Raw genomic sequence first — 16536 nt, forward strand, 5'->3', positions numbered from 1 at the left:
AGAATAATCAACAGCATTAGTATATTCAGGCATACAAAGATTCTGAATTGAAGCTAATACGCATTTTGCTTAGCTTTCTGCAGTTTCCCCCGAAAAAATCTCATTAAAAAACCCTCAAAGAAAGCTTCCACCTCGGGTGATTTTTGAGAAGTTATTTAGATAGCTACATAGCTGTGTCCACATGCACAGTGTGGGCAGTAGAATTAGTAATCAGATGACTTGTCAACCTGTCTAGCAGACTGATGTGCCAACCAAACTGTACACTTCAAAATCTTTTACAAATGTGTTTTACACCAATCTGTACTCTGATGGATATCAGTGAACTGTGTTCTGCTGTACCTACTGTCCACTGGGTTTGGACAACACAGTGGCACAGATGATAGAGCTGATGGAACTTCGGTGACCGAGGTTTAATCGGGACCACAGATGCAGTCCGCTTGCTATTTATATGCAGGAGACTGAGACTGGGTTTTCTATGCATAATCCAGTTTACTCCTCCATTCCAAAGGAAGGCAGGTCATGTTGAGGAAGCAGGGAGACTGCAGAAAGACTTAGACAGATTAGGAGAATGGGCAAAGAGATGGCAGATGAAATTCAGTGTCTCCAAGTGTATGGTCATGCACTTTGGGAGAAGGAATAAAAACATAGATCATTTTCTAAATGGGGAGAAAATTCAAAAATCTGAGGTACAAAGGTAATTGGCAGTGTTTGTGCAGGATTCCCTAAAGGTTAATTTGCAGTTTGAATTGGTGGTGAGGAAGGTGAATGTAATGTTCAAATTCATTTAAAGAGGACTGGAATATACGAGGGGTGATTGATAAGTTTGTGGCCTAAGGTAGAAGGAGTCAATTCTAGAAAACCTAGCACATTTATTTTTCAACATAGTCCCCTCCTACATTTATACACTTAGTCCAGCAGTCGTGGAGCATACGGATCGTGGACCTCCAGAAAATGTCCACAGATGTGTAACTGGTAAGTTCGTAGCCTAAGGTAGAAGGAGATGAGTTATACAGCTCTTGTTACATGCACATGCAGGTCAACTCTTTGAGTGATTATGCAGAAAGTTTGAAGTTAATAACTCATCTCCTTCTACTCTAGGCCATGAACTTATCAATCACCCCTGCTGTGGACACTTTCTGGAGGTCCAAGATCCGTATGCTACACAACCGCTGGAATAAGTGTGTAAATGTAGGAGGGGACTATGTTAAAACATAGATGTGCTAGGCTTTCTCAAATTGACTCCTTCTAACTTAGGCTACGAACTTATCAATCACCCTTTGTTAAAGCAAGGATGTAACGTTGAGGCTGCATAAGGCACTGGTGAGGCTTCACTTGGAGTATTTTGAGCAGTTTTAGGCTCCTTATTTAAGAAAGGATGTGCTGATATTAGAGAGGTTTGAGAGGAGGTTCACGAGAATGATCCTGGGAATGAAAGATTTATCATACGAGCATTGATCGAAGACTCTGGGTCTGTACTCACTGGAACTTAGAATGAGGGGAGATCGCATTGAAACCTATCAAATGTTGAAAGGGCTAGATAGAGTGGATGTGAAGGGAATGTTTCCTTTGGTGGGGGGAGTCTAGGACCAGAGGGTACAGCCTCAAAATAGAGAGAAGTCTATTTAGAACAGAGATGAGGAGGAATTTCTTTAGCCAGAGGGTGGTGATTCTGTGGAATTCATTGCCACAGGCACCTGTGGAGGCCATGTTACTGGCTGCACTTAAGGCGGAAGTTGGTAGGTTCTTGATTAGTCAGGCAGTAAAGGTTATGGGAAGAAAGCAGGAGAATGAGGTTGAGAGAGGAAGGGAATAGCTATGATGATATAGCAGAGCAGACTCGATGGACTGAATGGCCTAATTCCATTCCTATGTCTTATGGTGTAAAGACACATTATTTGGTAGGTTTATTAGCAGAAGTAAAATTGCCACAGTGTGTAGGTGAACAGTAGATTAGGGAGAGTCTATGGGAAAACAGGAAGAATAAAATAGGATTAGAGTTATGAATTATCAATGAATACTCACTTGTTGGTGTGAACTTGGTAGATCAAAGCACCTATTTCTGTATACTATGACTATGAAAACTTTGGCACTTCAATTTCTAGAAACTGAGTTACTATGACATTTCATTTGCTCCACTAACCATGATCGATATCACCAGACAAGGAAAAATTCTGCAGATGCTGTTAGTCAAAGTAATACACACAAAATGCTGGAAGAACTCAGCAGGCCAGGAGCACCCATGGAAAAAAGTAAACAGTTTGCATTTCAGGCCAAGACCCCTTATCAGGACTGAAAAAGAGAGATGAAAAGTCAGAGTGAGAAGGTGGAAGGAGAAGAGAAAGAAGTACGAGGTGTGAGCTGGTAGGTGAAACCGGGAGAGGGAGGAGGGGTGAAGTAAAGAGCTGGGAAGTTGGTTGGTGAAAGAAATAAAGGGCTGGAGAAGGGAGAACCTAATAGGAGATGATCGAAGGCCTTGGAAGAAAGGGAAGGGGGCAGGAGAGCACCATGCACCATAGAGAGGTGATCGGCAGGTAAGGAGATAAGGTGAGAGAGGGAAGTGGAATTTGGGAATAGTGAAGGGGGGGGGCGGTAATTACCAGCAATATCACATTTAGATACAAAATGATAATATTGAAATGCATATTTTAATGACTATCTAAATGTTACACTTTGTAGTTTAAATAGTAGGGCTATTTTTATAACTATGCTTTCCCTCCATTGGGGTGGAACTTTTTAGTTGTTTTCCAACAAACTGCTGACTGATAAGGAAATTAGGTGAAATATGACTTGGTTCTAGACTCCAGCACTCAGTGGGGAATGGCAAGGACACCAAGTGATAGCTGTTGCTTTGGTGGCAAGCTAATCATTTCCTACTGGCAATATTTCTTAGAGTCATTCAGTGGGTCCAATAGTGATGACTATGGTTGTCAATTTTAAACAAAATATTTTATTTTTATTTATTTATTGAGATACAGCACGTAAAGGATTGACGGTGGATATGCAATGGCAAGCATTTAAAGGTTGCATGGATGAACTACAACAATTGTTCATCCCAGTTTGGCAAAAGAATAAATCAAGGAAGGTAGTGCACCCGTGGCTGACAAGAGAAATTAGGGATACGATCAATTCCAAAGAAGAAGCATACAAATTAGCCAGAGAAAGTGGCTCACCTGAGGACTGGGAGAAATTCAGAGTTCAGCAGAGGAGGACAAAGGGCTTAATTAGGAAGGGGAAAAAAGATTATGAGAGAAAACTGGCAGGGAACATAAAAACGGACTGTAAAAGCTTTTATAGATATGTAAAAAGGAAAAGACTGGTAAAGACACATGTTGGTCCCCTGCAGACAGAAACAGGTGAATTGATTATGGGGAGCAAGAACATGGCAGACCAATTGAATAATTACTTTGGTTCTGTCTTCACTAAGGAGGACATAAATAATCATCCAGAAATAGTAGGGGACAGAGGGTCCAGTGAGATGGAGGAACTGAGCGAAATACATGTTAGTAGGGAAGTGGTGTTAGGTAAATTGAAGGGATTGAAGGCAGATAAATCCCCAGGGCCAGATGGTCTGCATCCTAGAGTGCTTAAGGAAGTAGCCCAAGAAATAGTGGATGCATTAGTGATAATTTTTCAAAACTCGTTAGATTCTGGACTAGTTCCTGAGGATTGGAGGGTGGCTAATGTAACTCCACTTTTTAAAAAAGGAGGGAGAGAGAAACCAGGGCATTCTAGACCGGTTAGCCTAACGTCGGTGGTGGGGAAACTGCTGGAGTCAGTTATCAAGGATGTGATAACAGCACATTTGGAAAGCGGTGAAATGATTGGACAAAGTCAGCATGGATTTGTGAAAGGAAAATCATGTCTGACGAATCTCATAGAATTTTTTGAGGATGTAACTAGTAGAGTGGATAGGGGAGAACCAGTGGATGTGGTATATTTGGATTTTCAAAAGGCTTTTGACAAGGTCCCACACAGGAGATTAGTGTGCAAACTTAAAGCACACGGTATTAGGGGTAAGGTATTGGTGTGGGTGGAGAATTGGTTAGCAGACAGGAAGCAAAGAGTGGGAATAAACGGGACCTTTTCAGAATGGCAGGCGGTGACTAGTGAGGTACTGCAAGGCTCAGTGCTGGGACCCCAGTTGTTTACAATATATATTAATGACTTGGATGAGGGAATTAAATGCAGCATCTCCAAGTTTGCAGATGACACGAAGCTGGGTGGCAGTGTTAGCTGTGAGGAGGATGCTAAGAGGATGCAGGGTGACTTGGATAGGTTGGGTGAGTGGGCAAATTCATGGCAGATGCAATTTAATGTGGATAAATGTGAAGTTATCCACTTTGGTGGTAAAAATAGGAAAACAGATTATTATCTGAATGGTGGCCGATTAGGAAAAGGGGAGGTGCAACGAGACCTGGGTGTCATTATACACCAGTCATTGAAAGTGGGCATGCAGGTACAGCAGGCGGTGAAAAAGGCGAATGGTATGCTGGCATTTATAGCGAGAGGATTCGAGTACATGAGCAGGGAACTACTACTGCAGTTGTACAAGGCCTTGGTGAGACCACACCTGGAGTATTGTGTGAAGTTTTGGTCCCCTAATCTGAGGAAAGACATCCTTGCCATAGAGGGAGTACAAAGAAGGTTCACCAGATTGATTCCTGGGATGGCAGGACTTTCATATGAAGAAAGGCTGGATGAACTGGGCTTGTACTCGTTGGAATTTAGAAGATTGAGGGGGGATCTGATTGAAACATATAAGATCCTAAAAGGATTGGACAGGCTAGATGCAGGAAGATTGTTCCCGATGTTGGGGAAGTCCAAAACGAGGGGCCACAGTTTGAGGATAGAGGGGAAGCCTTTTAGGACCGAGATTAGGAAAAACTTCTTCACACAGAGAGTGGTGAATCTGTGGAATTCTCTGCCACAGGAAACAGTTGAGGCCAGTTCATTGGCTATATTTAAGAGGGAGTTAGATATGGCCCTTGTGGCTACGGGGGTCAGGGGGTATGGAGGGAAGGCTGGGGCGGGGTTCTGAGTTGGATGATCAGCCATGATCATAATAAATGGCGGTGCAGGCTCGAATGGCCTACTCCTGCACCTATTTTCTATGTTTCTATGTTTCTATGTAAGCCCTCCGAGCTTCGCTGTTCAGCAACCTGAGTTAATCCGAGCCTAATCATGGGACAAAACCCAATGAACAGTTAACCTACCCATTGGACTGTGGAAGGAAACCGGAGCACCTGGAGGAAGCCCATGTGGTCAAAGGGAGAACATACAAACTCCTGACAGGCAGTGCCAGGGACTGAACCTGGGTCGCTGGTACTGTGAAGCGTTGTACTAACTATTGTGATATACTGTTCATCAACATCTATGTTTATTCTCTCACAAGGTACAAAATCCTGGACTTAGTTCCACTGACCTTCTTTTACCACTAGTGTGACTGACCACTGGTGGACCAGGGCAGAACAGTAATGATTTGAACTGAGGTGCCAGGTACATTTCACATCTGGCTACTCAACTTTATAGCAGCCTGGCTAGAACACCCCATTCGTTTTAATTAAGGTTTCAACCTTGAGCATAAAGATAAATGTAGGAAAATGCACTGTATATTTTTCTTTGTTTTACTCTTAAGTTAATTTAAATTAATTATCAATTACAGGTAGTTACTGCCTGTAATGCCTCTGACATTCATGGCAACAATGAAGGTCCTCCATCTCTGTCTGTCCTTGGCCATCTTGGTCTTGGAGGTGTTCAGGGCTTCCTTCATCATGCCAGTACTTCATCTCAGTCTTCACTGTCAGTCATGCAAATCCTGGGAGGAGACTCAGGAATACCGGTGCACACAGACCCTTCATTGCTGTTTCTGAAACAGTTTTGTTTTATCAGTCAGGGTCGTTAGCTCTGAGCGGAACCCCTGAACCTGGAGGTCTGGTGGACCACTCTTAGTCTGGCCTTCTCCCTTTGATCTGTTTGGCATGGATTTAGCAGTTCAAGTACAAGGCCTTAACTCCAGCCAACATATCTCTTCGGATCATTGAGACACACAAGCCTCCAAACCCTATGACAAGGTTGTGATCCTCTTGGAGGATTAGTTATCAGTACTTAAAGTTGTAAATATTATCCTATTGTTGAGATTATATAAAACTACATTTTAACTTTTTTAAAAAGTAAAGAAAACAGCTCATGGTCTGTTGACAGCAATGAGTCCTCACTTCATTCCCTAGTCACTGCTCATTGCCTGCTCTGCTTTATAGGACATAGAAACAGAGAATCAGCTTGGTCAGGCGTCTTGTTTCCAGATCCAGTTAGTGTGGTTGGGCTGGGGAGGGGGATGGTTGGGTGATGACCTGAATGTTATACAGTGTAGCTCATTGTATTAACTTGTTGCTGCATTCCTTCCCTATTAGCTCTCATAACCATAACCAGAATATGACACTGATGTCTGCTTCTTTCTCTTGCAGGGTCAGACGTGCAGCCTGCCACTGGAAACTAGCGCCCTCGTGCTTGTTCAGATTGTCAGTTTTTTTTCCGTACAAAGTCTGGCTGACAGATGAAAGCTTGAACTGTGTTTCAAGTACTGCTCTTCCCATTGACCATTTTAAAAAGACTTACAGCTAAATTCACTGTTTTTTTTATTTAAGGTGTTCATCATTTTTGTTTAACATTGCATTATTTTTGGAGAGGTAAAAATAGTTCTCCATGTTTTTACTTTTTCTTTTAAGTCTGGGCCCTAATTCTCCCATTGTAATAACTGGTGTTTTAAAGTGTTATCCTGATGGCAGATCTTAGGAATTAAACTTGAATGCGTAAATGCTATGAAGCTATGTTAGAAATATTCATTGAATGCTGGTAAAGCACAAAGAGTGGAATTAAGGATAGCACAATGTAACATTTGTGTGTTATGCTATATTGATGCTTCTCTGCCAGAAAAATTTCTTTAGAACCGTACTGTAGCATATGTAGGAATAAAAGATTCAAGTAGAACCTTTTTTCATGAAATAGCACCATCTTCCTACCAGTTTAAGCTGGAAATACAATTTGATTTACTCTATTCACTTATATAACACTACTATATCATTTTGGAATCATTTTGTGTCCTTATTTGCAAAACTATAATTGACTTATTCATTTCATTCCTAAACCCACCACTTCCACCTCTGATATCATCACATCTCGACTTACTTGCTTTTGAAACCCATGTCTTTGCAAATGCTGTCCCACAAGTTTTAGTAAACACAAGATCATCCAAAACATTTCTGCTTGTTTCCTGATTGGAAAGTCCTGCTCGCCATTCCTGCTGTGACCTCTGCTCCCAGTTCTGGCAGAATGCTGATTTCAGTACTTGTGTCCACCATGACCTCCCCACCTATGACCATTAGGATCTCTGTACTTCTCAAATTTTAATGATTTAAGCATAATTAGGAATAAAAAATTGCAGATGGTGGAAATCTGAAATAAAAACAGAAATTGCTCTATAAACATTCAGCAGGAACTGGTTCAGACAAATGGTCCTGGGCGGGAGGGAACGTTGATCTGGACCATGAGAGGCCTGCGCCAGGCATTTTCATGCCTTACAAGGCGCAGATTGGAAGTCTGTGTGGGGCGCCACTCCTCGCAGACACTAGAACAATGAGTCTTGCTCAAGGACACAAACACGCTGCCACAGCTGAGGCACGAACCAGCGACCTTCAGCTCACTAAACAAACACCTTAACCACTTGGCCAAGCGTCCAACACGTGCCCTGGGTCTACAGTAACTGTTCCTCTTTTCACTGAGTTTGCTGTATTAATTATTCCATCTGTCTCTGCGGTGTAAGCTGCCAAGACCTAGAACACTACAGTTGTTTTCCTTACCCCACCAATCCACCCTCCTCTTCTCTAACCCCCCCCCAAAAATACTTATATTATCAACATGTTTTTTATCTGCCCTATTTATGTGATCTGATGTCTTTGTCACATTTCACTTGTTAACATTTCTATGAAATATTTTACAACATTAAAAGCACTAGATTAAAGTTGATGTTCATATACATTATTTTTGAGAGACAACACACTAACTTTGCATAAATGGACTTTGAATCATTGTAATCTCTGAGGTTGAGATGTAGGATAAAATGCTCCAGGATTTTCACTCAAGGTATATCAAAGAAGCCTGAAGATTGCTACAGGGCATTTTGTAGATAACAGTAGTGGAGAATGTGAAAGTTTTAAATGCTGGATGACCTGGTCATAAAGTGGGCTGGTTTAGAACATAGATCAGTATGCAGCACAGGAACAGGGCTTTTGGCCCACTACATCTGCACAGATAAACTAAATAATCCCATCTGCTTTATCCATATCCCTCTGCCTGCTCATGTGCGTGTCCAGATGCCCAGGAAACATTGCAATTGTATCTGCCTTTACCACCTTTCCTGGCAGTCTGTTGCAGGCACCTGCCACTATCTGTGTAAACAGAAGCTTGCCTCGTAAATCTTTAAAATTCTGCCCCCGCCCCTTAAACCTATGCCCTCTAGTATTTGATGTGGATACGTTGGGGGAAAAGGCTCTGATTATTTATCAGAAATTCTTCTCAGAATTTTATATGCTTCTATCAGATCGCTCCTCAGCTTCCAACACTCCACACAAAACTATCCAAAATTTGTCTAACCTCTCCCTATTTAAGCTTTAATCTGATTAACCTCTTCTTGTGCCTCACCAAAGCTCCCACCTCCTTCCTATAGTGTGGTGAGCAGAAATTGAGACAACACTCCAAAGATTTATGCAACTACAACACAATTTCCCAATTTTTTAAGTCGCGCACACAGTCTGTTTTCTTTATCACTCTATCCACTTGTGTTGTCACTGCAGGGAGCAAAAGGCTTGCACTCCAAGATCTTTCTGTAAATCAATGCTCCTGAGGATCATGCCATTTACTATATAGTTTCCCCCTTACATTTAACCTCCCAAATGCATCGCCTCACACTTGGCCAGACTGAGCTCCTCCTGCCATTTCTCCAACCAGGTTTCCAACTGATACTGTTCCTGCTATGTCATTTGACAACCTTCCTCAATATCCTCAACTTCACAAATGTCCATATTGAGTGCAAACTTACTCATCAATCTCCTGACATTTTCAATCTAATGATTTATAGATATAGTATATTACAAACAACAGTGGTCCCAGCACTGATACATGTCTAACACCACTGGGTACAGACCTGCAGTCAGAAAAAAATACTCCTTCATCACAGCACTCCATCTTTTATCTTTCATAACCAACCTAATTTTGTATACAATTTACAGTAGATCCCATGTGACTTAATCTTCTGGAACTTTTCAAATGTTTTATTCAAGTCTGTGTACCCTCATCAATCACCTTTGTCAAACCTCAGGAAACTCGATCAAATTTGTGAGACAGGACCTCAGCTCCACGCCTCCCCACAAAAAAAAGCTTATACTAACTTTTTCAAATGGGAGTAAATCCCGGATAGCATCATGCTGCTTGAGTTTTGACACAAATGCAGGTAAATGAAGTGTTTTCCACCATTCTCCTGATGAACTCTATTGATGGTGAAAAAGATTTGTGGTATTGGAAAATGGGGAAAAAAAACAACATTCAACTTTTTCTGGCTAGAGTAATTATATGTCATGTCCAATTTGATTTTGGGTCAGCGTTGAGAACAAGATACTGATCAGAGTGGGTGTAGTAGTGAGAAATACTTAGTATTTCTCATTAGCTAGCAAATGTGTGCCCCTGTTATCGTTCATAGAGCAATTGAGCGTTTCTTTCGAGCAATCCAGTTAGCTCTATCCCCATGGCCCTTCAAATCCATTTCCACAAGTACTTATCTAATTTGCTTTGAAATCATTGATTGTCTCAGCTTTTATCACCCTCTCAGACAGTGAAATCCATATCACTATAATTCACTGTGTAAAAAAAAGTTTCTTCTCAATTCCCCCCACACCTTATTGATTTTACTTATGAAGCCAAAAATTGTATATACTGTAATTTGCTAAATATGCTCTCAACATGTCTGCCATTCTCAAAGATCGATGCACTTGATCTCAGTTTTTGTCATGAAATTGGGCATTCATGTGTCTTTATCTTCATTTTCTAATTGCTCTTCATGTAAAGCTAAGTAATTGTGGCTATGACAAACTATTTAGATCGAGAACACTGAACCAAGTTCCTGACATGCACATCTAAAGCATTTACTATAGGATTCTGTGAAGAAATACAATTAGTAAAGACAGTTCTCTCTGCATTTTCCAGGAAAACAAAATTTTACCTTTTAAAAAAAATCATTATGGAAAATCATGATTTTCTTGGAACATTCATTGTCATTGGAGAAGGTGGCTAGTAAAACAGTACTTCAGCTTAATTGTTACATCTGCCTTTTTCCTCAATGCGCAATGAAACTGCTTTAACTCAAACTCCATTGATTGTAGTTGCCCAAATACATAGCAACTCCATGCCTGAAATGACCTGGATCTGTAGGTTGTTTTAGTTACAGCTTGAGAATATTATTCATACTAAAGTTACATTGTCTGTTTGTCGTTTGCCAAGATTGCTTGATCACCTATAATCTTTAGCATGTCGTTGATGTAAATTGTCAATGTTAACCACTACACTGTATGTCTTCTACAACAATATTCTAAATAGTAAGTGTGGATGATTAACTAGCACTACATTGCGCAATACGTGTCAAGACAATAAGATTTGCCATTAACTGCAGATTCGTCACCACCACCACAGTGATGTAGAAATGATCACTTTCAACTGTATACTAATGAAATGATTAACAAAGTCTATAGTAAGGAGACTCTTTTCAAGATATTCTACTTTTGTCCAATAAATGCTGTTGAACATTTAAAATGCAAAACTAGTAAGAAAATAGAAGCCAACAGTAGACAATAAGAATTAAGATTCTAGTTGGTGCCACACTTAATTCATGCATTCCACTGTTCCATCTCTGGATACTGTAAGAATTATTAAAAGATATCAATGTTATTCGTGGACTTAATGAAGTCAAAAGTAAAAGTAATGTTTGAAATCATACTCCTTGAGGACTTTAGTGAAGAATACTAATTTAGTTACTTGCTAAAATACACAAGTTGTTCCTGTGGTGGAATGTAGCTGGCTTAAAATTTTAGGCACAGTAAAATTTATCACCTATCACAACATTTATGTGCACTACTTGGTCAGGGACATAGCACATTAATCCCAACATTAGTGAGTTTGCTTCTGGGTTCTCATCCTGTGTGTGGATGCCATTGGACAAGCCGTATAGCATGCATTTAACATGTGATGATTCTTGTAAGTAAAAGTTTATTGATTAGTGCAGCTTTTCATCGGCCCCGTGCACTCCATCCATTCTAATTCTCAAACTTAACTTGGCAAATCTCAAACAGCAGCTTGTGTGATCTCCCTTGAATTCGACTTTAAGGTCATGGTCAACCCCACTAATGCCTGACTCATATACCTGACTCATTTCCTACTGCCAGAGATGTCCTTTCTGCAACATTTACAAACCCAGCCTGTACTCATATCTTTCTTGCTTTCCACTGCTCCTCAGCAATACAAGAAAACTTAAGTAAAATATGTTCTTTTTCACACTCTGCTTTGATTACTCAGTTTTACTTCAGAGTAGCAAATCCACACACATAGTAACAGTGGCCCTTTTAACCCATGAATTCTAAACTATTATTCCCCTCAGTTTTATTGTGATATCTTGCAAGTCCTGATCAAAACCTTAGCTTAAAAACAACAAGCTGAATTTTATATGAACATCTGATAATCGAGAGGAAACACATACATGCAGTGGTGTTCTGGAAAATATACTGAAGCAGTTTGGATATTATCTAAAACCCTAATGTTACGCTGTGTTTCCTAAATGGAAAGATAGCTAAAAGAAACATTTCTTTTGTGCTGTTGATTTGAAGTGAGACATCCCTGATATAATTAACCATTTGTTGGGACTTTTCACTCTGATATGTATAATAGATATGTCTGAGTGAAGATTAATGGTTGCATAGTTATATTCACTTGGGACTGGATAAATAAGTGATCATTTATCTCTCTGAGCAGATGCACACGATACAGCAGAAATGTTAGGAATTGTTATAACGATATTGTTACATAGGATGTTAATATTTTTAGCTCTATTATATGTAAATAGGTTAAGTGTTTGCGTATTGGATAATGTCTTGATGTTACCACTCCAGTCTTGCAGATGATACCAAGACTGGTGGAGTTGTGGTTAGTGTAGAAGACTGATAAAGAATACAGCATGATATAGATTAGTTGCAGATATGGGCAGAGAAATGGCAGATGGAGTTTAACCCTGATAACTGCAAGGTGTTGTACATAAGAAATAGGAGCAGGAGTAGGCCACTTGACCCGTTGAGCCTGCTCTGCCATTCAATAAGATCATAGCTGATCTGACCATGAACTCATTTCCACCTACCTGCCTTTTTCCCCATAACCCTTAATTCCCCCCTACTATGCAAAAATCTATCCAACCTTGTCTTAAATATATTTACTGAGGTACCCTCCACTGCTTCATTGGGCAAGGAATTCCACAGATTCACCACTGTCTGAGAAAAGCAGTTCTTCCTCATCTTCATCCTAAATTGACCCTCCCAAATCTTGAGGTTTTGTCCCCTAGTTCTACTCACAAGAGCAAACAATTTTCCCACCTCTATCTTATCTATGCCTTTCATAATTTTATGTTTCTATAAGATCTTCTCTCATCCTTCCAAATTTCAGCGAGTACAGTCCCAGGTGACTCAACCTCTCCTCGTAGTCTAATCCTTCATCTCTGGAATCAACCTGGTGAACCTCCTCTGCACCACCTCCAAACCTCCAAAGCCACCTTGGTAGGGCAAATGCAAGGAGACAGTACTCTGCTAAGGACAATACCCTTAACAGTGTTGCTGAGCATGGAGATCCTGAGGTCGAAGTTCATGGCTCCATGAAAGTGGTTCAGAAGGCTTTTGGAATACTTGCTTTTATTAGTTGATGCATTGAGTTCAAAAGTCAAGGCTTTATGTTGGAACTTTATAGAACTTTGGTAAGGCCACATCTGGAGTATTACATACAGTTCTGGTACCCCACCATAGGAAGGATGAGGAGGATTTGGAGAGCGTGCAAAAGAAGTTTACCAGGATGCTGCCTCGTTTAGGGGGCATTTGCTATCGTGAGAGGTTGGACAAACTTGCGTTCTTTTCTTTGGATCAGTGGAAGCTGAGGGCAGATCTGATAAAAGTTTATAAGATTATGAGAGATATAGATAGAGTAGACAGGGTGTAGCTTTTTTCCCTGCGTTGAAATGTCTAATATCAGAGGGCATGCATTGAAGGTGAGAGGGGGTAGGTTCAAAGGGAATATAGGGGGTAAGTTTTTAATTCAGAGTGGTGGATGCATGGAATGCACTGCCTGGTGTGGTGGTAGAGGCAAATACTTTAGAGGGTTTTAAGAGATATTTAAATAGGCACATGGATATAAAGGGGGTGGAGGGACATGGACATTGTGAACAGAGGAGGGATTAGTTTTTGTGGGTTTTTGATTTACTGTTTAGCTGATTCAGCACAGCATTAAGGGCTGAAGAACCAGTTCCTGTGCTTTACTCTTCTATGTTTTATATTCTAAAGTGTGGGAAGTGAGTGGATTAAAAACATGGAATTTTGATTTGTGATTAATGCAATGGTATCATTTTTATAACTTGTGGTTTAAAATATTTTTAATCAATTGATTCTAAATGAGTAATGGAGCATTGGGAAGATTTGCCATCAATCCACCATATATCCAGTGATTGCACAGAAATAATAAGGACTAATAGACCTTTCTCATGGATGAACTCTAAAACTGCACAGGTTAGTTTTCTTTGTGGTCTTTTAATGCCCAGTTACTGCAATTCGCTCTTTAGGGAAAGCAAAACCAAGTTGCATCTTATTGAGAACAGGAGAACAGTTTTAATGTTACTTGAGAAACTGTTGGACGACACAAGATGGCAATTCATTCAGCAGCAAAGTTCAAGGAAAATGCCCACTATAAGGAAAATCTGACTTAACTTGGTGTGGTAGCAAATGTTGATACTTATATGACAGTCTTTCCTTATTCTGATAAGTCCTTCATAGCATTTGCAAATTAGTTGCTGAGTTTTACACAATAAAATCTTTTTTTATATATATAATTTATCTTCTATACTGGATATATACTCCATTTCAAGATCTTAAGCTAATTAGATCTATTCAACACTCAACACTTACCAGGTTTATTTTATAAGTGAACCACTTTAATGAGTGCAGATTTGCTCCACAATTTTGCTTAAGTGCACTTTCATTTATCCGCGATGATGAAGTGGCAGTGTTTGTATTTTTGGTATCTTAGATAAATGGAATGTTGATAGGGGCTACAGAGGAGTAGCTGCCTGAAAGAACAACATATTAAAATATCATAGCCAGTATGGTATGTGTGCTTCAAATCTAAAAGTCTCCTATAACATACTACTGGATGCACCAGTTACGTGTTTGCAGTTTTCCCTTGCTTGAACAGTTCAGAATTCACTGCTTCATATGTAATGTTAGTTATCGTAGAAAACAGTTGAATAGTTCCCCCCCCCCCCCACTGTAAATCATAAGGCTGGTGAGAAATATGTTCGTTGGCTGTGTATACCTGTTTGTCATGCTCAATAGTTAACATATGAAAAACAAGGTCTCGCTCATTCGACAGAGTAAAAATGCACAAGGTAAACCCTGCTTATCGTTCCTGTCTCCACATTCTCATATTGTGTGTCGCATGTGCATATTCAGTCTTGTTCTTCATGTCATTCGATGATGAAATTGGATTCTGAATGCATTTCTTTTGTGTGGCTATCCCATCGTGTAATGTGAAAATAAACTCTGTGGAAACTGGCTGTCTGTAGTGATTTGTTTGATTTAATTGTCTTTTGAGTTATGCAAGTAAATCTGAAATGCCAGTTCATAGCTAGTAGTTTTGAAATGGAATAATGGAATCAGCTCTATAAGAATGGGATTTGGCTGCGTTCAGAGACAGAGCTCCATGTGGCAGGTGATGTAACTGATAAGTAGCTTCAGGTGAGCATATCTACTACCATGGTTTGATAGCTAATATAACAAAGGAAAATAGAACTTTAAGCAACACACACAAAACTCTGAAGGAACTCAGCAGGTCAGGCAACGTCCATGGAAATGAATAAACACTCAATTCCCTTAAAAGATCCATCATTAAGGACCCCCATCACCCAGGACAACATGTCTTCTTCTCATTGCTACCATTAATGAGGAGGAGGTACAGAAGCCTAAAGTCGCACACCCACATTTCAGGAACAGCTTCCTCCCCTCTGCCATCAGATTTCTCAATGGACATTGAAACCATGAACACTACCTCACTACTTTTTTTACACTACTTATTTATTATATATATATATTTACCATAATTCACATTTTTATTAATATGTATTGAAATGTTCTGCTGCCACAAAAACAACAAATTTCAAGGCCGATATTGTTGATATTAAACCTGATTCTGATGTTTTGAAGAAGGAGGAATCTGATAGGAGAGAACCGTGAATCATGGAATAAAGGGAAAGAGGAGGGATTCCAGACTGAGGAGATGGGCAGATGAGGAGAAGGGGTGAGGGGTAACCAGAATGGGAAATGGTAAAAGAGAGTGGGGGGGGGAGGAAAGAGAGGAATTACCAGGAGTTAGAGAAATCGCTGTTCATACCATCAGGTTGAAGGCTACCCAGATGAAATATGAGCTGTTACTCCTTCAGCTTGAGTTTGGCCTCATCAGGGCAGTAGAGGAGGCCATGAACAGACAAGTGAAAATGGGAATGGAAAGTTGAATTGAAATGAGTGGTCACCAGGAGAGCGTTTTTTTTTACAGGGGACAGAATGAAGGTTCTCTATGAAGCAGTCCCATGATCTACACTGGGTCTCAACTGGAGATGCTTAGAAGTCATGGTCAGTGAAATAAGGTTGCTAGACTAATTAATATTAATTAAGTAAAAGAATGGGGAGCAATTTAAAGATAATTCTTGGTAATGACAGCTTGAAAACGTGAAAAGCACCTCACATGCAATGTGGGAAGCAAGACACATTTCCAGCATCGAGGCCCTACATTTAATGGTATTGCGACATGGCATAAAAAATGTTGGGAGTCCCTAAATTCTAGAGTGAACAATTGTGCAGGAAATATCTCTAAATCCTCTCACTGGAAGTCTACATTTATGAGCTGGTACTATGACCGGAATCACTGGTGAGCATCAACGAGGCCAAGATCTTCATAGATAGCACAAAAAAATGTACAGATTGAAAGCAAATAAATGATCTCCAGGCTACAGAAGAATAAGGAGATTTGAACAGGTCAGAATTCACTGTTTCATAGGTGATGTCACTTATTGTAGAAAACGAGGAAGAAGTAGTCAATAATTTGAATTGTAAAGGCCAATGAGCCTAAAGCTTTCTTTATGACCCTATCTACCTGTGACATCACTATCAATGAAGTAATGGACCTGTATTCCCAGAT

General features: G+C 40.1%; 1 protein-coding gene across 2 annotated transcripts in view; it reads left to right on the plus strand.

Annotated features, from left to right (window-relative positions):
- The window catches only part of pde1ca (phosphodiesterase 1C, calmodulin-dependent a), a 292700-nt gene extending 277807 nt beyond the window's left edge, over window positions 1-14893 (plus strand). For both annotated transcript variants that reach the window (XM_063054745.1, XM_063054754.1), the window contains one exon: window positions 6465-14893. In XM_063054745.1, coding sequence (XP_062910815.1) covers window positions 6465-6496 — 32 coding nt within the window. In that variant the 3' untranslated portion in view covers window positions 6497-14893. The remainder of the gene's footprint in view (window positions 1-6464) is intronic.
- The last annotated feature ends 1643 nt before the right edge of the window (window positions 14894-16536 follow it).

The sequence above is a fragment of the Mobula hypostoma genome, chromosome 1, assembly GCF_963921235.1.
Source record: "Mobula hypostoma chromosome 1, sMobHyp1.1, whole genome shotgun sequence".
In the NCBI taxonomy this organism is placed as follows: Eukaryota; Metazoa; Chordata; class Chondrichthyes; order Myliobatiformes; family Myliobatidae; genus Mobula; species Mobula hypostoma.